This window comes from Pimephales promelas, chromosome 14 (genome assembly GCF_988280905.1).
Source record: "Pimephales promelas chromosome 14, fPimPro1.hap1.1, whole genome shotgun sequence".
Lineage (NCBI taxonomy): Eukaryota > Metazoa > Chordata > Actinopteri > Cypriniformes > Leuciscidae > Pimephales > Pimephales promelas.
The window spans coordinates 5,537,682-5,559,479 of NC_142782.1; the positions used below are offsets into that span (position 1 = coordinate 5,537,682).

At 35.4% G+C, this 21,798-nt stretch overlaps 2 protein-coding genes across 2 annotated transcripts; both read left to right on the top strand.

Annotated features, from left to right (window-relative positions):
* The first annotated feature begins 5,043 nt into the window (after window positions 1-5,043).
* LOC148973629 (uncharacterized) lies at window positions 5,044-10,780 on the top strand. The gene is made up of 5 exons (XM_089119318.1): window positions 5,044-5,302; window positions 5,818-5,908; window positions 6,645-6,992; window positions 7,497-7,586; window positions 8,132-10,780. Exons 1-5 carry the CDS (start codon window positions 5,111-5,113, stop codon window positions 8,503-8,505), a joined length of 1,095 nt encoding a protein of 364 aa, XP_088975444.1. The 5' UTR covers window positions 5,044-5,110; the 3' UTR covers window positions 8,506-10,780.
* A 5,057-nt stretch (window positions 10,781-15,837) lies between these two features.
* LOC148973630 (uncharacterized) lies at window positions 15,838-21,559 on the top strand. Its single transcript, XM_089119319.1, has 5 exons — window positions 15,838-16,083; window positions 16,599-16,689; window positions 17,424-17,771; window positions 18,276-18,365; window positions 18,911-21,559. Exons 1-5 carry the CDS (start codon window positions 15,892-15,894, stop codon window positions 19,282-19,284), a joined length of 1,095 nt encoding a protein of 364 aa, XP_088975445.1. The 5' UTR covers window positions 15,838-15,891; the 3' UTR covers window positions 19,285-21,559.
* Window positions 21,560-21,798: the final 239 nt, after the last annotated feature.

Below are 21,798 nucleotides of genomic sequence, written 5' to 3' on the forward strand. Positions count from 1 at the left end.
TGCATTGGCGTACCTGATTTTGAGCGATGGTGTGTGTGTTCGACCGCTTAACACTGTGATTGCTATCAGGATATGAGGAGACTTTCAACCCGCATAATAAAAAATTAATTTTAGACAGTCACCTATTGCACCTCAGCATTTTCCACACACTTTTATCTTTATATGGAAAAAAAATGATATTCTTCAGGAGGGGCAGGTCCTCTATCCACCTTATTTTTAATGTAATACCAAGGTATCAAAAATACAAGTACATATCAAAAATGTAAAACTTACATACAATTAAATGATAATAAAATCCATAATTTATGCAAATATAGCTACATGGGCCTATACATAGAGATTTCATATAGCCTATATATACAAGTAAAAACAGAACAGAAAACTTTAATTAAATGAGTTAAAAAGTTGAAACAAGGTTACTGAGCTTTAAGATTCTCAGATGATGAAATATTTGGATGTACTGTTGGACCTCTCTCCTAAAAACGGTGAATTTGAAAAGAGAATTTAATAGCAATAATAGAATAATAATAAAGTATTCATTCGTTTGAGTTTTTTGTATATTAAAAAAAAAAAGCCAAACATTACATCCTTAAAAAAAGAGAGAGAAACCCGGAAGAACATTGCAGTTAATGAAGCATCTCGTCTGACTGTTTACTGATAAACCTGCTCCCTTTCAGGTACATGAACCGTACATTTGCACTCATGTGAATATTAGTGACTAAATCTAATTTTACTAGGTTAGGTATTGTGTTGTATTGTTGAGTTAAATACGATACGGGGCGAATCCAATGTAAAATGCGAGAGTTTTCAGCTGGAGAGCACGCGGTTCGCGCGCAAATCGTTTATGTGTTTATCAGTAGAGTGATTAAATGAGTTGAAGGTCGATATATGATCTGTGTTTTCACGTGTGTTTTATGTCAGATTTTGGCTTGTGAATATAGACAGTGTCGCTGTTTTAGGATGCGCACTACTTTAAGTGCACTCATTTATTCACAGTGAACTTGGGATGCGTTGATTTAAAGGAGAAGTACACACGAGCTCATGCACTTGTGTATAACATCATAGAAATAATAGAGCTCATGCATTGTTGTGTAATAATTATTCATTTATTGCCAAGATTGATTCTAAGTAAAAACTCTGTTAATGAAGCATCTCGTCTGACTGATTACTGATAAACCTGCTCCCTTTCAGGAGTGCTACATTAGCAGGGTTAAATTTGTGTAAAAATGTTAGTGAAATGTCTTTCAAACTCAAAGTCCATACTGGCAAAGTCAATATGGTCAATAAAGTTCATCCAATATGACGCCACATATGGAGTTGTTACAAGCTCCTTTTAAAAGAGAGATCTAATTCTAGAATTACGGGATGAAGGATGCAACAAACCGTTTTCCTACTGGGAGTTCAAATGGGGTTTTGTTTTTATCTGTGTGGCTGTTGTAATGGTATAGAATTTGAATGTGATTTTATGATTATTTTGCTCTGTCCCTACAGCACTGTGGTCAACTGTGGTTGTATTAATGTGTGTGTGTGTGTGTGTGTGTGTGTGTGTGTGTGTGTGTGTGTGTGTGTGTGTGTGTGTGTGTGTGTACTCTATAGTGTAGGCTTCTGTATTAACTGATCAGGTTGAATGGGCACACTAGCATTATATAGTTATCGTCTAAGTTCGTAAGGAGGATTTGAGACAGCAATTTCACTACAACTTGTGAAATGAAAAAAAGAAAATGCACTGAATTGGTACTAGTTCAAAGTTGGATAAATCTACAATCAGTAGAGTGTCGAAGTGATGACATCACTTTGTAGGACAACTCGGAAGCTAGCGGCGCATGGGTTCCCTCTGTCGAAAAGCTATGCATTTTCCCCATAGACTTTTGGAAAATCGCAAAAAATAAGATCTGTGTTTAACAAACAGTTGTGAGTGTGACCCTTACACGTTTTGTCTATCAAGATAATCTTTACAAGTTAATCCAAAAGTTATAAATTTTGAAGCCCATATAAAGTTTTTAAAAAACACAAAAAGACACAATAAAATTTTAAAAAACCACAAGCGGGTTATAACTGTGTTCTATGTCAGAAATCAAAACGTGAAAATATTTAGAGGCTTTGTTCACCACAGACCTTATTTTAGGCGATTTAGCAAAAACCCATTAAAAAATCCCATAGGCTTTAGAGCGAGGGAACCGTAGTGCTAAAATGCTAACTCACTTCCCCGTTTTGGCCTACAGAGTGACGTCGTAACTTCGGCACTCTAGAACTAAAACAATTACAAGCAGGCCTGCTTCATATGACAGAACAGAAGCAGAAGTAAACATGTGACAGAAGAAAGATTTACTAGCCAGGTAGTTTTAAACTCAGTTTCAGTGGAAGTAGGCTTTCTGAAGTGTATGGTGTGTATTGTAACTGGCAAGCAGCTTCCACCCTGCATTCAATGGCTGTCCTGCAGATCCTCCAAGCCGATCTCCTCCTCCGTGGGACGAGAAAGGCCGGGACCCAGCTGCCGATATGGACCTGAGGACCTTGAGGTTGTAATAATTGATGATCAGTTGAAATTCACAGACCACATTGCTAGAACTGCCCGGTCCTGCAGACTTGCCTTGAGCATGCTACACAACTCCTTGTCCAAGCACTTGTTTTTATCCAGACTGGACTATTGTAATGCTCTCCTGGCTGGTCTTCCAGCTTGCTCTGTCAAACCTCTACACTGTAAAAAAAAATATTGATGGTTTAACTTAAAAATGTAAGTAACCTGGTTGCCTTAAAATTTTAAGTTCATTGAACTGGAAAAAGTGAGTTAATACAATGAAGGAGATTAATTTAACCATCAGAAACTCAAAATAATAAGTTATCTCAACTAAATAAATTATTATAAAGTTGATTTGACAAAAGAAAAAATGTTGTGATAACAAATCTTGAAAAATTTTTTTACAGTGTACAATTGATCCAGAATGCTGCAGCCAGAGTAGTCTTTAATGAGCCAAAGAGAGCACTCGTGAACAAACGAGACAGTGCCAAGACTCGGAACATTTAGCGAACATGATCGGGTCAAAAAAGCTTAAATATTTTTGGTTTTGGCCCCAACTTTATTCAACTTTTTTCAGAAGTTCAGGAAAACTTGATTTAAAGTTTGGAGAATTATGAGCATGGTTTGCTAAATTGGGAATGTTTTTTGGAGTTGCAATATTGAAAGGGGCTTATTATTCTGTTATGTCTTTTTAATCAAATATGTCATTGCAGTACACATTTAATTGCAACTGGTCTCTGTCTGAAAGGAGTCATTTAAAAATTCAAGCACAAACCTAATAAACTAGCATATAATCTTGCTCTGCATAAAGCAATATTGATTTTATATTGTTTCTTGATTTATATTGTTTTTTTTATACAGTTTTCAGCTTTAATTCGTATCATTTCCATTCAAATTGTAATACTAACATATCATTAATATTGTTCAGTTGAATATCAGCAAATGATTTAATTCATAATAATTTTCAATTACAGTTACATTACATTTACTATAGACATTGTCTAAAATAACATTTAGTGTTAATTTAATGAAATTTAGTGATTTAATGTACTTCAATAATAAAAATTGTCTTTATAAATATATTGTTCAATTACATGCTTTTGTAAATTTGTTCAAATAAATAATGTTCAGTGAAATCAGTGAAGGTCGCCTACTTTAACCCTTACATTATTTATGAATATTGATGTTGAGTGACTATGATCAGTAAAATGGTTCAAGGTACTTTTCAGAACTAAATTAAACCTTAAACTAAGTTGTGCTGTTTTGATATTCATAAACATGGAAAAAAATGGTTTAACTGTATTTGTATACTTGGCAAATCTGGGAAGAAACCACACTGAGTTTGTGTGTAACAGTTCACACACTGAAAACCACTTGTGTATTTCCTTAAAGTGGAGCCTAATTAATTTCATTGAAAAAAAAACATTACATAACATAAACATTCATTATTTATGAACATTATTATGTGTAAGTTTTGTAAAAATGACAATTCATGTGATATCTCATATGTTTTCATATACCATATACCGTAAGTCAGACGGGATAACGCTGTTTTTTTCCATTGAAATGCATAATTTCACTAAATGAAGTTGAGGAAACAATAATAACATTAAATCAAGTCCTGTAAAACTTTTTCAGACATTTTACATTTTAACTCACATTGCAGTGTTAAAATGTGCTAAAGAACTTGAACAAGAAATACAAAAAAATATATATATATATTTTTCTGATCTCTAAATATTGTTTACTGCATCACTTTACATATTCATTAGCCTAAGTATTATTGATTTGAAAAGTTTTAATATCATAATATTTAGAAAATGCATTAACGTTATCCTGTAGGCCTTATGACATTTTGACTGGTGTGGTCACATGATTCTCAGTTAAACCGCTTAAAATACTAGTTTAAAATTTAGATTTTAGTAACAAGTAAAAAAAAAAAAAACATCCCCATAAAGATAATAACTACTTTGATGTACAGTTTTAACCAATTTGATTTTTTTTTTTATCAGTTGAAAACCTGATTTGTCATTGATGTGAGCTCACGCGCTCTGCTCACGCACGCGGCTTCAGATGCGCGTGCGAGCATATGAGTGATTCGAGTATGAGTTGCTATGGCGACGCGTCTTATGAATTTTGAATGAAAATATCAACACTTTGATCGCTGTTGGTTGGTTGAGAGTCGAGGCGATTTCAGAGACTTTTGCTGAAAATTTTCTTGTGCTGAACTTGAGATTTTGAAGCTGTTCGGAGGATTTCAGAGAGAGAGAGAGAGAGAGAGAGAGAGAGAGAGGAGACTTTTATTCCAGAAGGAGATCGGATAATATATCCTAGCTTACGCTACATCGTTTTATTTATTTTTATTTAATATTATTTCTGAGGACGCTTTAATTTGATTGTTCTTTTCTTATTTTTGAGGGAGTTTGGGAGTTTTATTTTATTTTTTATTGTTTATTTTTATTTTATTTTTATTTTTTTATTTTTTTGGGGGGGTGGGGTATTTCTGAGTATTTTGGGTGGGGTATTACTGAGGTGGGGTATTTCATTGTATTGTATTGTATTTTGTATTGTATTGCTCTTGTTTGCAGGAGGATGCCAGGCCCGACCGGGACTCAGAGCCATGAGCTCATTCCTGGATATGTAACATCTCTGTCTTGTGAGTTTGTTTGTGTCTCCACAGGTCCGGCTGACAGGAAGAGAGAGTGGCAGAGAGACAGCCAGCAGAGCCCAGATGATGGACGTCCGTCCACTTCTTCTCAAGACTCTCGGAGAGCAAAGGCAAAGGTAGGGTGACCAACAGTCCTGTTTTCACGTCCTGTCCTGGCCCTCCTGGCTGCTCTTTATAAAGTGATGAAAATGTCCTGGTTTTCAAAAAACTGCTGGGAAAGATCAGCTCTACAGCAAAATATAGATGGGCAAGGAAGAAAAACAGGATAAAGAGGAAGAAAACTAAAGATATAAATATATTTTGTTAGTTCTTTTTGGCAAGTTTGTGAGAGATATATATTTGTTCAATTTGGAGACATTTCTTTCAGTTATTTATTATTTATATATTTACTTTTGTAATACTGAAGAGACATTATTTCATTATTTTTGAAACCTGTCATAATAAAGAGTAACCTCTGAGAAGCCTATCTGAATTTGTGTCTTGTTAATGTAACAATTTTCTATTTATACATAGGAGGAATAGCCTACTTTCAATGTATTGAAATGAATAAGGCATCTTTGAGTAAACTTTGAGTATCTGTTTGCTGGGCCGAGTGTCCTGGTTTTTGGTAATCAAAATATGGTCCCCCTAGGCAGAGGAAGAGGAGAAGCGTGATTCCCGTGACTGGAGCGGCATCATCCCAGACCAGAGGACTGCACCGATACCCGAGAGAAGAGCTGAGGGTAAATCAAATGACCATTGGAGAATATTATCACTGGAGTGTCATTAATTACCATATATGACCACACCATATTATATCAAAATACAACTGAAGCCAATAATCAGATTTAGTTTTTATTCCAAGACACATCATAACATATTTAAATGAGGATTGGGTACAAATTTCAAGAATAGCCATAATTTGAGTATCCACTGTTTAATAATTATTATTAGTTTGAAACATGCTTGTGTGTGCTATTCCCTGCTTTAGAGGATCATGGTCACACATGGTACACAACATTATAAGTTATTATTAATATTTGGTTGGTTCTCTTGTTTTTGCATGTGTTTTTAATTCAGCTTTATATAACAGCCTGGACAAAAATGATGTTGCCAAATTGTTTATGTTTTATTGAATTATTATCACAAATTAAACAATCGACTCCCAGCTTAACTGTGCAAAATGACTACAAAATCTTACACACATTTATAATAACATTTAAATGCAAGACAAGAGTGCAGATGTCAGATTTCCTGGGCCGGACGTCACTTGTGTTCACTATTGTATATAGCTGTAATTGTAAATGTAAGGGAGAAAAGGAAAGCATGTGTGTGTGTGTGTGTGTGTGTGTGTAATCAGGCACTAGGATGATTGGGAAGAACATATTTAACTGTTTTCATCCCATGTTCTTCTTTCTTCATGATGTCAAGCCTCAGTATTTACGGTTTCTTGTGTTAATGTTTTTACCTTTCTTCAAGGCATCTGTGCTTTCTTACGGAGAATCGGGAAGGCTGTAAAGCTGGACTGCAGTGAGGTCGATATACTTGTGTCCACATATCCCTCCTGCAATCCCATGGATGTCCAGCAGGATTCATCCGAGTTTTACTGGGCAACACCAGTGCATCCGTGTCCATCTGGAGTCCAGCTGCCGGTTAATGCCGATCCGGACGATCCCGAAGACTCTTGCACATCTGTCCTGGACCCAGAGCCGGCAGTGGCGCGAGATCTAGAGCTGATGTCTCTCTCAGGATTGTCCAGTCTCTCTAGTATCGAGCTGACGCCGGACTCTATTCAGGACGATCCTGACGATGCATCGTCTGTCCCGGGTGAGTCTATGGTCATTATTATTACTGTCAGTACTTTCATTATACCGAGTTGTGTTGTCGAGTTCATCTTGTGTACCTAATTATTAAAGTCCCCCGCTGGTCAATCAATTCATCCCTTTAAACTCATCTTTGATCACCAAATATTTCCATATTTAAATGTTTTTTTCTTTGAAAAAACAATCCGTCACGCCTTAAAATAGCTTGAATGTAACTCGACACCCTTGCCTCATTTAGTATGCTCGGTTCTATGAATATGCAAATGAGCCCCGCCTCCACTCACTCAGCCCAGAGATCCACTGGTTGACGATCACGCGTTGATCTGATTGGTTACAAGGTGGTTTGTGACGTCAGAAACACCAGCGATTTCACACCGTGTTTTTGAGACTGTCTTTGGTTCACTGCAGTTTTAAGGAGGAAATACTCTGAAAATACTTGAAAAATGTGCCACTTTTCCAGTTGTCTCACCTCACAATTGAATTCTTTCTTCATTATGTCTTCCCTCAGATTTTGCTGAAAGCCAAACACAGAAGAAGAAGAAAGATGTGGGTGCGTTTCTCCGTAGGAAATGGAGGGCTATGATAGCGCCGGCTGTTGGTAAGTCTATTATTAGTCTACTGTCATTCTTTTCGTTATAGTTGTAGACTTTTGCTCTAGTCTACGGTTTATGTTATTCTTGTTCCCCTTAAATTATTAGTGTTCAACATTCAGCATCTATTTTATTTTTCACTATAATCTAGCGGTGGGAATCTTTTGGTGCTTCGCGATTCGAAACGATTCTCGATTTTGAATCAAATTTCGATTTGAAATGAGCATTTTGATTGTAGTTTACTGTTGTGTGTTACTTCTCTTATTTGACTGCGGTACACAGTTTAATAGCTCTAGAGAAAAAAAGAAAATCAGACTGAATTAAATGTGAACCTTGAAATGTATTTAGTTTTTTAGCAATGAGTGCATGAAAATAGTTACACATCCGGTTTTCTTCCATTTGAAAAGGCATTTTTGTGTGTGGGCTGTAGTCATATACGTTTACATAAGGGATTTATTAATATGAAAATGATTTTGTGATTCTCTACTGTCTTTGTTTTGTCCGAAGTTGGCGTGGCGTAACTGAATTTATTTTTCCATTTTTTTTTTTTTAGAAAAACCATCAAGAAGGAGGGTGAAGAAAGGCTCATTCATCCAACGAACATGGAAAACTCTAAAGGTTTCCGCTCTTGGCTGTTACGGGGACGACACAGTGGACCCAGATCCAGCAGATCTACAGCCACAGATATCTGTCCTCTCCAGGGACTTAACCGAGCCAGGTCCATCTCACCGCGAGATCAGTTCTGACCAGTTACCCTTCTCGGGTCCATCTCACCGCGAGATCAGTTTAGACACGTCACCCTTCTCAAGTCCATCTGGTTCCCAGTCAAGTTTCTTTTACTCCGATTCATCGTCTGCTCCATGTCTGACCGATCTTCTCTCAGAGTTATCAATTTTAATGGGAGATTACGAGCCTGTTTCCAGTTAATCCAGTCTCAAGCTGATCCTGAGCTGAGTTGTAGGACTGTGCACACGTTTGTTTTCTGTATTGACTAAGCCTGAATTGCGGAAGAATCATCAAACTGAAGCTGAAATTGGGCAACCTGATATACACGGACACTGTTGGTTGAGGACTAAATTGGACTTAGTGTGATTTCAATTTTCCACGTTGCTGTTGTTTTTTTGTTTTTTTTTCTTGATTGTTTCAAGTCCTTTTGTATTTTATTTTCATTTTTTACATTTTTTATTCTGATTGAATATTGTATTGGTTTCTCTCATCTTTTCCTATTTTGTTTCTAAGGTGACGAGAGTTGAAAGGAGAATTTAAAGGGTAATTGGGTGAAAGAGTTGTAGCTAGAATTAGATTCAAACGTAGCTAAAATTAGGTCAGACGCGTCTCAAGCCATTATACGACTGGAACTGCAAATATACGGCTGGAGCGTTTGGTTGTTGGTTGTAGAGCGAGACACTGCTTCACTGCTGCTCGCCCTGCGATCGATTGCCAAACTCACTTTCTTTACACTCACTTACAATCGAACATTTTCCTATACGTGACTCGTGCGTCTACACTACACCCGTACCACTAAAAAGACGGATTATACCCAAGTCTTAAGTCATAAATTAGTATAAATACTAATAGCGTCACCTTTTTGTATTTTATTTATTTTTATTTATTTTCATTCCTAGAATATCCAGATCCACCATTTTCACATTTATTTCCATTTTCACATTTATTTCCATTTTCACATTTATCTCCCAGTTTAAAGCTAGACTAAAGATGCATTTATTTAGCCAGGCGTTCATATAAAATGTTTATCTTACAGTTACTGTAATGGTCTCTAGTTTATGCCCCGACTGAGCCTGGGTTCTCCCAAGGTTTTTTTTTTTCTCCATCGGGTCACTTGATGGAGTTTTTCGGTTCCTTGCCACTGTTGCCATTGGCTCGCTCAGTTGGGGATATTCAAATTAAATGACCCATCATACCATTGATCAGCTCCACCAAACTTGGATGTCTTTTTTTTTTCCAGTAATAAACAAACACTCACTGTAAAAAATGATTTTTTGGTTAAGTAAATACGAGTGAAAAAACCCAATGTAATTTACTTGAAAAAGTTAGTTCAGGCAAGAATTTAATAAACTAAGTAAATTCCATATCAGTACTTATTTCAAGCGAGTATAAATGAAAGTGTAATATCAACTCAATAAAATTAAGTAAAAATTACTTAACTTTTCTGATACTGGGGTTCCCATCATGCACTGGACCTTGAATAATTAATGAGGTTCATTTTTAACTGGTTTCCAGCTGTATTTACACTGTTTTATCATTGATTTTTGTTTTCAGTATTAGTAAATTGCCATTTTGTGACATTTCGAGTAAATTTTTTGCTTAAAACGACACATTCAAACACAAAAACGATCCATCAAATGTTACCACCATTGTGTATTGTCTACCAAGTATTGAGGTGTTTGCATTCACATAAGGCTTAAAGTCTGACATGATGTATATATAAATTGCTTAGATGATCTAAGTAAAGAACATACTATAAATGACTAATAAAATTCAAGATAATTGTTTTAGTGAAGTGTAATACAAAGGCAAAGGAAATCGGTATTAATCAACCTTTTACTAGCAGAGTTAAAATTACTTATTTTTTGTAAAGTTTACTTAATTCCACATTCCAAGTAAATTTAACTTAAAGATTTCTAATTAAAGCTACTGATAAATATGTTTAGGTTTTTACTTGGCAAATCTTTGTAAATTTACTAGCATTTTCTGAGTGAGATCGTTTAGCAAGGTTTTTTCAAATAAATCCTACTCCAAATTTTTTACAGTGCTGTTAAGTTCTTTTGATTGATACTGTGAAGCAGATTTGATACAATCTGTATTGTAAAAAGTGCTTTTTAAATATATTTGACTTGACTATTCTACACACTTTGTATTCATGTATAATGTATGCTTGTATGTACGACTTAAAACTCATCTTTATTCATTGGCTTTTAAATCAGACTGAGAGTAAATCTGCTTTTTGTTTTGTTTTGTCTTGTCACTTGTTTAATTGTGTCTTGTGCTTTTGTCATGTGTTTTTAATTTTTGTCTGAAATTATTTCCGTGTTCAGCACTTTGGCAAACCTCGGTTGTTTTAAATGTGCTTTACAAATAAAATTGTATTGTATTGTATTGTATTGTATAATGTATTCTTGTATAATGGCTGTTATTGTTCATTAACTTTTATTGTTCAGTAAATAATATTTTGTAATAATAATGCATTGGCGTACCTGATTTTGAGCGATGGTGTGTGTGTTCGACCGCTTAACACTGTGATTGCTATCAGGATATGAGGAGACTTTCAACCCGCATAATAAAAAATTAATTTTAGACAGTCACCTATTGCACCTCAGCATTTTCCACACACTTTTATCTTTATATGGAAAAAAAATGATATTCTTCAGGAGGGGCAGGTCCTCTATCCACCTTATTTTTAATGTAATACCAAGGTATCAAAAATACAAGTACATATCAAAAATGTAAAACTTACATACAATTAAATGATAATAAAATCCATAATTTATGCAAATATAGCTACATGGGCCTATACATAGAGATTTCATATAGCCTATATATACAAGTAAAAACAGAACAGAAAACTTTAATTAAATGAGTTAAAAAGTTGAAACAAGGTTACTGAGCTTTAAGATTCTCAGATGATGAAATATTTGGATGTACTGTTGGACCTCTCTCCTAAAAACGGTGAATTTGAAAAGAGAATTTAATAGCAATAATAGAATAATAATAAAGTATTCATTCGTTTGAGTTTTTTGTATATTAAAAAAAAAAAGCCAAACATTACATCCTTAAAAAAAGAGAGAGAAACCCGGAAGAACATTGCAGTTAATGAAGCATCTCGTCTGACTGTTTACTGATAAACCTGCTCCCTTTCAGGTACATGAACCGTACATTTGCACTCATGTGAATATTAGTGACTAAATCTAATTTTACTAGGTTAGGTATTGTGTTGTATTGTTGAGTTAAATACGATACGGGGCGAATCCAATGTAAAATGCGAGAGTTTTCAGCTGGAGAGCACGCGGTTCGCGCGCAAATCGTTTATGTGTTTATCAGTAGAGTGATTAAATGAGTTGAAGGTCGATATATGATCTGTGTTTTCACGTGTGTTTTATGTCAGATTGAGGCTTGTGAATATAGACAGTGTCGCTGTTTTAGGATGCGCACTACTTTAAGTGCACTCATTTATTCACAGTGAACTTGGGATGCGTTGATTTAAAGGAGAAGTACACACGAGCTCATGCACTTGTGTATAACATCATAGAAATAATAGAGCTCATGCATTGTTGTGTAATAATTATTCATTTATTGCCAAGATTGATTCTAAGTAAAAACTCTGTTAATGAAGCATCTCGTCTGACTGATTACTGATAAACCTGCTCCCTTTCAGGAGTGCTACATTAGCAGGGTTAAATTTGTGTAAAAATGTTAGTGAAATGTCTTTCAAACTCAAAGTCCATACTGGCAAAGTCAATATGGTCAATAAAGTTCATCCAATATGACGCCACATATGGAGTTGTTACAAGCTCCTTTTAAAAGAGAGATCTAATTCTAGAATTACGGGATGAAGGATGCGACAAACCGTTTTCCTACTGGGAGTTCAAATGGGGTTTTGTTTTTATCTGTGTGGCTGTTGTAATGGTATAGAATTTGAATGTGATTTTATGATTATTTTGCTCTGTCCCTACAGCACTGTGGTCAACTGTGGTTGTATTAATGTGTGTGTGTGTGTGTGTGTGTGTGTGTGTGTGTGTGTGTGTGTGTGTGTGTGTGTGTGTGTGTGTGTGTACTCTATAGTGTAGGCTTCTGTATTAACTGATCAGGTTGAATGGGCACACTAGCATTATATAGTTATCGTCTAAGTTCGTAAGGAGGATTTGAGACAGCAATTTCACTACAACTTGTGAAATGAAAAAAAGAAAATGCACTGAATTGGTACTAGTTCAAAGTTGGATAAATCTACAATCAGTAGAGTGTCGAAGTGATGACATCACTTTGTAGGACAACTCGGAAGCTAGCGGCGCATGGGTTCCCTCTGTCGAAAAGCTATGCATTTTCCCCATAGACTTTTGGAAAATCGCAAAAAATAAGATCTGTGTTTAACAAACAGTTGTGAGTGTGACCCTTACACGTTTTGTCTATCAAGATAATCTTTACAAGTTAATCCAAAAGTTATAAATTTTGAAGCCCATATAAAGTTTTTAAAAAACACAAAAAGACACAATAAAGTTTTAAAAAACCACAAGCGGGTTATAACTGTGTTCTATGTCAGAAATCAAAACGTGAAAATATTTAGAGGCTTTGTTCACCACAGACCTTATTTCAGGCGATTTAGCAAAAACCCATTCAAAAATCCCATAGGCTTTAGAGCGAGGGAACCGTAGTGCTAAAATGCTAACTCACTTCCCCGTTTTGGCCTACAGAGTGACGTCGTAACTTCGGCACTCTAGAACTAAAACAATTACAAGCAGGCCTGCTTCATATGACAGAACAGAAGCAGAAGTAAACATGTGACAGAAGAAAGATTTACTAGCCAAGTAGTTTTAAACTCAGTTTCAGTGGAAGTAGGCTTTCTGAAGTGTATGGTGTGTATTGTAACTGGCAAACAGCTTCCACCCTGCATTCAATGGCTGTCCTGCAGATCCTCCAAGCCGATCTCCTCCTCCGTGGGACGAGAAAGGCCGGGACCCAGCTGCCGATACGGACCTGAGGACCTTGAGGTTGTAATAATTGATGATCAGTTGAAATTCACAGACCACATTGCTAGAACTGCCCGGTCCTGCAGATTTGCCTTGCACAACATTAGGAGGATCAGGCCCTTCCTTACAGAGCATGCTACACAACTCCTTGTCCAAGCACTTGTTTTTATCCAGACTGGACTATTGTAATGCTCTCCTGGCTGGTCTTCCAGCTTGCTCTGTCAAACCTCTACACTGTAAAAAAAATATTGATGGTTTAACTTAAAAATGTAAGTAACCTGGTTGCCTTAAAATTTTAAGTTCATTGAACTGGAAAAAGTGAGTTAATACAATGAAGGAGATTCATTTAACCATCAGAAACTCAAAATAATAAGTTATCTCAACTAAATAAATTATTATAAAGTTGATTTGACAAAAGAAAAAATGTTGTGATAACAAATCTTGAAAAATTTTTTTACAGTGTACAATTGATCCAAAATGCTGCAGCCAGAGTAGTCTTTAATGAGCCAAAGAGAGCACTCGTGAACAAACGAGACAGTGCCAAGACTCGGAACATTTAGCGAACATGATCGGGTCAAAAAAGCTTAAATATTTTTGGTTTTGGCCCCAACTTTATTCAACTTTTTTCAGAAGTTCAGGAAAACTTGATTTAAAGTTTGGAGAATTATGAGCATGGTTTGCTAAATTGGGAATGTTTTTTGGAGTTGCAATATTGAAAGGGGCTTATTATTCTGTTATGTCTTTTTAATCAAATATGTCATTGCAGTACACATTTAATTGCAACTGGTCTCTGTCTGAAAGGAGTCATTTAAAAATTCAAGCACAAACCTAATAAACTAGCATATAATCTTGCTCTGCATAAAGCAATATTGATTTTATATTGTTTCTTGATTTATATTGTTTTTCTTATACAGTTTTCAGCTTTAATTCGTATCATTTCCATTCAAATTGTAATACTAACATATCATTAATATTGTTCAGTTGAATATCAGCAAATGATTTAATTCATAATAATTTTCAATTACAGTTACATTACATTTACTATAGACATTGTCTAAAATAACATTTAGTGTTAATTTAATGAAATTTAGTGATTTAATGTACTTCAATAATAAAAATTGTCTTTATAAATATATTGTTCAATTACATGCTTTTGTAAATTTGTTCAAATAAATAATGTTCAGTGAAATCAGTGAAGGTCGCCTACTTTAACCCTTACATTATTTATGAATATTGATGTTGAGTGTCTATGATCAGTAAAATGGTTCAAGGTACTTTTCAGAACCTTAAACTAAGTTGTGCTGTTTTGATATTCATAAATATGGAAAAAAATGGTTTAACTGTATTTGTATACTTGGCAAATCTGGGAAGAAACCACACTGAGTTTGTGTGTAACAGTTCACACACTGAAAACCACTTGTGTATTTCTTTAAAGTGGAGCCTAATTAATTTCATTGAAAAAAAAAAACATTACATAACATAAACATTCATTATTTATGAACATTATTATGTGTAAGTTTTGTAAAAATGACAATTCATGTGATATCTCATATGTTTTCATATACCATATACCGTAAGTCAAACGGGATAACGCTGTTTTTTTCCATTGAAATGCATAATTTCACTAAATGAAGTTGAGGAAACAATAATAACATTAAATCAAGTCCTGTCAAACTTTTTCAGACATTTTACATTTTAACTCACATTGCAGTGTTAAAATGTGCGTAAAGAACTGGAACAAGAAATACAAAAAAAAAAAAAAATACAAAAAAATATAATTTTTTTTCTGATCTCTAAATATTGTTTACTGCATCACTTTACATATTCATTAGCCTAAGTATTATTGATTTGAAAAGTTTTAATATCATAATATTTAGAAAATGCATTAACGTTATCCTGTAGGCCTTATGACATTTTGACTGGTGTGGTCACATGATTCTCAGTTAAACCACTTAAAATACATAGTTTAAAATTTAGATTTTAGTAACAAGTAAAAAAAAAAAAACATCCCCATAAAGATAATAACTACTTTGATGTACAGTTTTAACCAATTTGATTTTTTTTTTTTTATCAGTTGAAAACCTTATTTGTCATTGATGTGAGCTCACGCGCTCTGCTCACGCACGCGGCTTCGGATGCGCGTGCGAGCATATGAGTGATTCGAGTATGAGTTGCTATGGCGACGCGTCTTATGAATTTTGAATGAAAATATCAACACTTTGATCGCTGTTGGTTGGTTGAGAGTCGAGGCGATTTCAGAGACTTTTGCTGAAAATTTTCTTGTGCTGAACTTGAGATTTTGAAGCTGTTCGGAGGATTTCAGAGAGAGAGAGAGGAGACTTTTATTCCAGAAGGAGATCGGATAATATATCCTAGCTTACGCTACATCGTTTTATTTATTTTTATTTAATATTATTTCTGAGGACGCTTTAATTTGATTGTTCTTTTCTTATTTTTGAGGGAGTTTTGGAGTTTTATTTTATTTTTTATTGTTTATTTTTATTTTATTTTTATTTTTTTATTTTTTGGGGGGGGGTGGGGTATTACTGAGGTGGGGTATTTCATTGTATTGTATTGTATTTTGTATTGTATTGCTCTTGTTTGCAGGAGGATGCCAGGCCCGACCGGGACTCAGAGCCATGAGCTCATTCCTGGATATGTAACATCTCTGTCTTGTGAGTTTGTTTGTGTCTCCACAGGTTCGGCTGACAGGAAGAGAGAGTGGCAGAGAGACAGCCAGCAGAGCCCAGACGATGGACGTCCGTCCACTTCTTCTCAAGACTCTCGGAGAGCAAAGGCAAAGGTAGGGTGACCAACAGTCCTGTTTTCACGTCCTGTCCTGGCCCTCCTGGCTGCTCTTTATAAAGTGATGAAAATGTCCTGGTTTTCAAAAAACTGCTGGGAAAGATCAGCTCTACAGCAAAATATAGATGGGCAAGGAAGAAAAACAGGATAAAGAGGAAGAAAACTAAAGATATAAATATATTTTGTTAGTTCTTTTTGGCAAGTTTGTGAGAGATATATATTTGTTCAATTTGGAGACATTTCTTTCAGTTATTTATTATTTATATATTTACTTTTGTAATACTGAAGAGACATTATTTCATTATTTTTGAAACCTGTCATAATAAAGAGTAACCTCTGAGAAGCCTATCTGAATTTGTGTCTTGTTAATGTAACAATTTTCTATTTATACAGAGGAGGAATAGCCTACTTTCAATGTATTGAAATGAATAAGGCATCTTTGAGTAAACTTTGAGTATCTGTTTGCTGGGCCGAGTGTCCTGGTTTTTGGTAATCAAAATATGGTCCCCCTAGGCAGAGGAAGAGGAGAAGCGTGATTCCCGTGACTGGAGCGGCATCATCCCAGACCAGAGGACTGCACCGATACCCGAGAGAAGAGCTGAGGGTAAATCAAATGACCATTGGAGAATATTATCACTGGAGTGTCATTAATTACCATATATGACCACACCATATTATATCAAAATACAACTGAAGCCAATAATCAGATTTAGTTTTTATTCCAAGACACATCATAACATATTTAAATGAGGATTGGGTACAAATTTCAAGAATAGCCATAATTTGAGTATCCACTGTTTAATAATTATGATTAGTTTGAAACATGCTTGTGTGTGCTATTCCCTGCTTTAGAGGATCATGGTCACACATGGTACACAACATTATAAGTTATTATTAATATTTGGTTGGTTCTCTTGTTTTTGCATGTGTTTTTAATTCAGCTTTATATAACAGCCTGGACAAAAATGATGTTGCCAAATTGTTTATGTTTTATTGAATTATTATCACAAATTAAACAATCGACTCCCAGCTTAACTGTGCAAAATGACTACAAAATCTTACACACATTTATAATAACATTTAAATGCAAGACAAGAGTGCAGATGTCAGATTTCCTGGGCCGGACGTCACTTGTGTTCACTATTGTATATAGCTGTAATTGTAAATGTAAGGGAGAAAAGGAAAGCATGTGTGTGTGTGTGTGTGTGTGTGTAATCAGGCACTAGGATGATTGGGAAGAACATATTTAACTGTTTTCATCCCATGTTCTTCTTTCTTCATGATGTCAAGCCTCAGTATTTACGGTTTCTTGTGTTAATGTTTTTACCTTTCTTCAAGGCATCTGTGCTTTCTTACGGAGAATCGGGAAGGCTGTAAAGCTGGACTGCAGTGAGGTCGATATACTTGTGTCCACATATCCCTCCTGCAATCCCATGGATGTCCAGCAGGATTCATCCGAGTTTTACTGGGCAACACCAGTGCATCCGTGTCCATCTGGAGTCCAGCTGCCGGTTAATGCCGATCCGGACGATCCCGAAGACTCTTGCACATCTGTCCTGGACCCAGAGCCGGCAGTGGCGCGAGATCTAGAGCTGATGTCTCTCTCAGGATTGTCCAGTCTCTCTAGTATCGAGCTGACGCCGGACTCTATTCAGGACGATCCTGACGATGCATCGTCTGTCCCGGGTGAGTCTATGGTCATTATTATTACTGTCAGTACTTTCATTATACCGAGTTGTGTTGTCGAGTTCATCTTGTGTACCTAATTATTAAAGTCCCCCGCTGGTCAATCAATTCATCCCTTTAAACTCATCTTTGATCACCAAATATTTCCATATTTAAATGTTTTTTTCTTTGAAAAAACAATCCGTCACGCCTTAAAATAGCTTGAATGTAACTCGACACCCTTGCCTCATTTAGTATGCTCGGTTCTATGAATATGCAAATGAGCCCCGCCTCCACTCACTCAGCCCAGAGATCCACTGGTTGACGATCACGCGTTGATCTGATTGGTTACAAGGTGGTTTGTGACGTCAGAAACACCAGCGATTTCACACCGTGTTTTTGAGACTGTCTTTGGTTCACTGCAGTTTTAAGGAGGAAATACTCTGAAAATACTTGAAAAATGTGCCACTTTTCCAGTTGTCTCACCTCACAATTGAATTCTTTCTTCATTATGTCTTCCCTCAGATTTTGCTGAAAGCCAAACACAGAAGAAGAAGAAAGATGTGGGTGCGTTTCTCCGTAGGAAATGGAGGGCTATGATAGCGCCGGCTGTTGGTAAGTCTATTATTAGTCTACTGTCATTCTTTTCGTTATAGTTGTAGACTTTTGCTCTAGTCTACGGTTTATGTTATTCTTGTTCCCCTTAAATTATTAGTGTTCAACATTCAGCATCTATTTTATTTTTCACTATAATCTAGCGGTGGGAATCTTTTGGTGCTTCGCGATTCGAAACGATTCTCGATTTTGAATCAAATTTCGATTTGAAATGAGCATTTTGATTGTAGTTTACTGTTGTGTGTTACTTCTCTTATTTGACTGCGGTACACAGTTTAATAGCTCTAGAGAAAAAAAGAAAATCAGACTGAATTAAATGTGAACCTTGAAATGTATTTAGTTTTTTAGCAATGAGTGCATGAAAATAGTTACACATCCGGTTTTCTTCCATTTGAAAAGGCATTTTTGTGTGTGGGCTGTAGTCATATACGTTTACATAAGGGATTTATTAATATGAAAATGATTTTGTGATTCTCTACTGTCTTTGTTTTGTCCGAAGTTGGCGTGGCGTAACTGAATTTATTTTTCCATTTTTTTTTTTTTAGAAAAACCATCAAGAAGGAGGGTGAAGAAAGGCTCATTCATCCAACGAACATGGAAAACTCTAAAGGTTTCCGCTCTTGGCTGTTACGGGGACGACACAGTGGACCCAGATCCAGCAGATCTACAGCCACAGATATCTGTCCTCTCCAGGGACTTAACCGAGCCAGGTCCATCTCACCGCGAGATCAGTTCTGACCAGTTACCCTTCTCGGGTCCATCTCACCGCGAGATCAGTTTAGACACGTCACCCTTCTCAAGTCCATCTGGTTCCCAGTCAAGTTTCTTTTACTCCGATTCATCGTCTGCTCCATGTCTGACCGATCTTCTCTCAGAGTTATCAATTTTAATGGGAGATTACGAGCCTGTTTCCAGTTAATCCAGTCTCAAGCTGATCCTGAGCTGAGTTGTAGGACTGTGCACACGTTTGTTTTCTGTATTGACTAAGCCTGAATTGCGGAAGAATCATCAAACTGAAGCTGAAATTGGGCAACCTGATATACACGGACACTGTTGGTTGAGGACTAAATTGGACTTAGTGTGATTTCAATTTTCCACGTTGCTGTTGTTTTTTTGTTTTTTTTTCTTGATTGTTTCAAGTCCTTTTGTATTTTATTTTCATTTTTTACATTTTTTATTCTGATTGAATATTGTATTGGTTTCTCTCATCTTTTCCTATTTTGTTTCTAAGGTGACGAGAGTTGAAAGGAGAATTTAAAGGGTAATTGGGTGAAAGAGTTGTAGCTAGAATTAGATTCAAACGTAGCTAAAATTAGGTCAGACGCGTCTCAAGCCATTATACGGCTGGAACTGCAAATATACGGCTGGAGCGTTTGGTTGTTGGTTGTAGAGCGAGACACTGCTTCACTGCTGCTCGCCCTGCGATCGATTGCCAAACTCACTTTCTTTACACTCACTTACAATCGAACATTTTCCTATACGTGACTCGTGCGTCTACACTACACCCGTACCACTAAAAAGACGGATTATACCCAAGTCTTAAGTCATAAATTAGTATAAATACTAATAGCGTCACCTTTTTGTATTTTATTTATTTTTATTTATTTTCATTCCTAGAATATCCAGATCCACCATTTTCACATTTATTTCCATTTTCACATTTATTTCCATTTTCACATTTATCTCCCAGTTTAAAGCTAGACTAAAGATGCATTTATTTAGCCAGGCGTTCATATAAAATGTTTATCTTACAGTTACTGTAATGGTCTCTAGTTTATGCCCCGACTGAGCCTGGGTTCTCCCAAGGTTTTTTTTTTTCTCCATCGGGTCACTTGATGGAGTTTTTCGGTTCCTTGCCACTGTTGCCATTGGCTCGCTCAGTTGGGGATATTCAAATTAAATGACCCATCATACCATTGATCAGCTCCACCAAACTTGGATGTCTTTTTTTTTTCCAGTAATAAACAAACACTCACTGTAAAAAATGATTTTTTGGTTAAGTAAATACGAGTGAAAAAACCCAATGTAATTTACTTGAAAAAGTTAGTTCAGGCAAGAATTTAATAAACTAAGTAAATTCCATATCAGTACTTATTTCAAGCGAGTATAAATGAAAGTGTAATATCAACTCAATAAAATTAAGTAAAAATTACTTAACTTTTCTGATACTGGGGTTCCCATCATGCACTGGACCTTGAATAATTAATGAGGTTCATTTTTAACTGGTTTCCAGCTGTATTTACACTGTTTTATCATTGATTTTTGTTTTCAGTATTAGTAAATTGCCATTTTGTGACATTTCGAGTAAATTTTTTGCTTAAAACGACACATTCAAACACAAAAACGATCCATCAAATGTTACCACCATTGTGTATTGTCTACCAAGTATTGAGGTGTTTGCATTCACATAAGGCTTAAAGTCTGACATGATGTATATATAAATTGCTTAGATGATCTAAGTAAAGAACATACTATAAATGACTAATAAAATTCAAGATAATTGTTTTAGTGAAGTGTAATACAAAGGCAAAGGAAATCGGTATTAATCAACCTTTTACTAGCAGAGTTAAAATTACTTATTTTTTGTAAAGTTTACTTAATTCCACATTCCAAGTAAATTTAACTTAAAGATTTCTAATTAAAGCTACTGATAAATATGTTTAGGTTTTTACTTGGCAAATCTTTGTAAATTTACTAGCATTTTCTGAGTGAGATCGTTTAGCAAGGTTTTTTCAAATAAATCCTACTCCAAATTTTTTACAGTGCTGTTAAGTTCTTTTGATTGATACTGTGAAGCAGATTTGATACAATCTGTATTGTAAAAAGTGCTTTTTAAATATATTTGACTTGACTATTCTACACACTTTGTATTCATGTATAATGTATGCTTGTATGTACGACTTAAAACTCATCTTTATTCATTGGCTTTTAAATCAGACTGAGAGTAAATCTGCTTTTTGTTTTGTTTTGTCTTGTCACTTGTTTAATTGTGTCTTGTGCTTTTGTCATGTGTTTTTAATTTTTGTCTGAAATTATTTCCGTGTTCAGCACTTTGGCAAACCTCGGTTGTTTTAAATGTGCTTTACAAATAAAATTGTATTGTATTGTATTGTATTGTATAATGTATTCTTGTATAATGGCTGTTATTGTTCATTAACTTTTATTGTTCAGTAAATAATATTTTGTAATAATAATGCATTGGCGTACCTGATTTTGAGCGATGGTGTGTGTGTTCGACCGCTTAACACTGTGATTGCTATCAGGATATGAGGAGACTTTCAACCCGCATAATAAAAAATTAATTTTAGACAGTCACCTATTGCACCTCAGCATTTTCCACACACTTTTATCTTTATATGGAAAAAAAATGATATTCTTCAGGAGGGGCAGGTCCTCTATCCACCTTATTTTTAATGTAATACCAAGGTATCAA

Bases quoted from the DNA above. Each gene is read 5' to 3' on its own strand.
- LOC148973629 (XM_089119318.1), top strand. From the start codon at position 5,111: ATGCCAGGCCCGACCGGGACTCAGAGCCATGAGCTCATTCCTGGATAT. The intron at 5,303-5,817 runs GTAGGGTGACCA...TGGTCCCCCTAG, and splicing joins CTCGGAGAGCAAAGGCAAAG to GCAGAGGAAGAGGAGAAGCG. The intron at 6,993-7,496 runs GTGAGTCTATGG...GTCTTCCCTCAG, and splicing joins CGATGCATCGTCTGTCCCGG to ATTTTGCTGAAAGCCAAACA.
- LOC148973630 (XM_089119319.1), top strand. From the start codon at position 15,892: ATGCCAGGCCCGACCGGGACTCAGAGCCATGAGCTCATTCCTGGATAT. The intron at 17,772-18,275 runs GTGAGTCTATGG...GTCTTCCCTCAG, and splicing joins CGATGCATCGTCTGTCCCGG to ATTTTGCTGAAAGCCAAACA. The intron at 18,366-18,910 runs GTAAGTCTATTA...TTTTTTTTTTAG, and splicing joins TATGATAGCGCCGGCTGTTG to AAAAACCATCAAGAAGGAGG.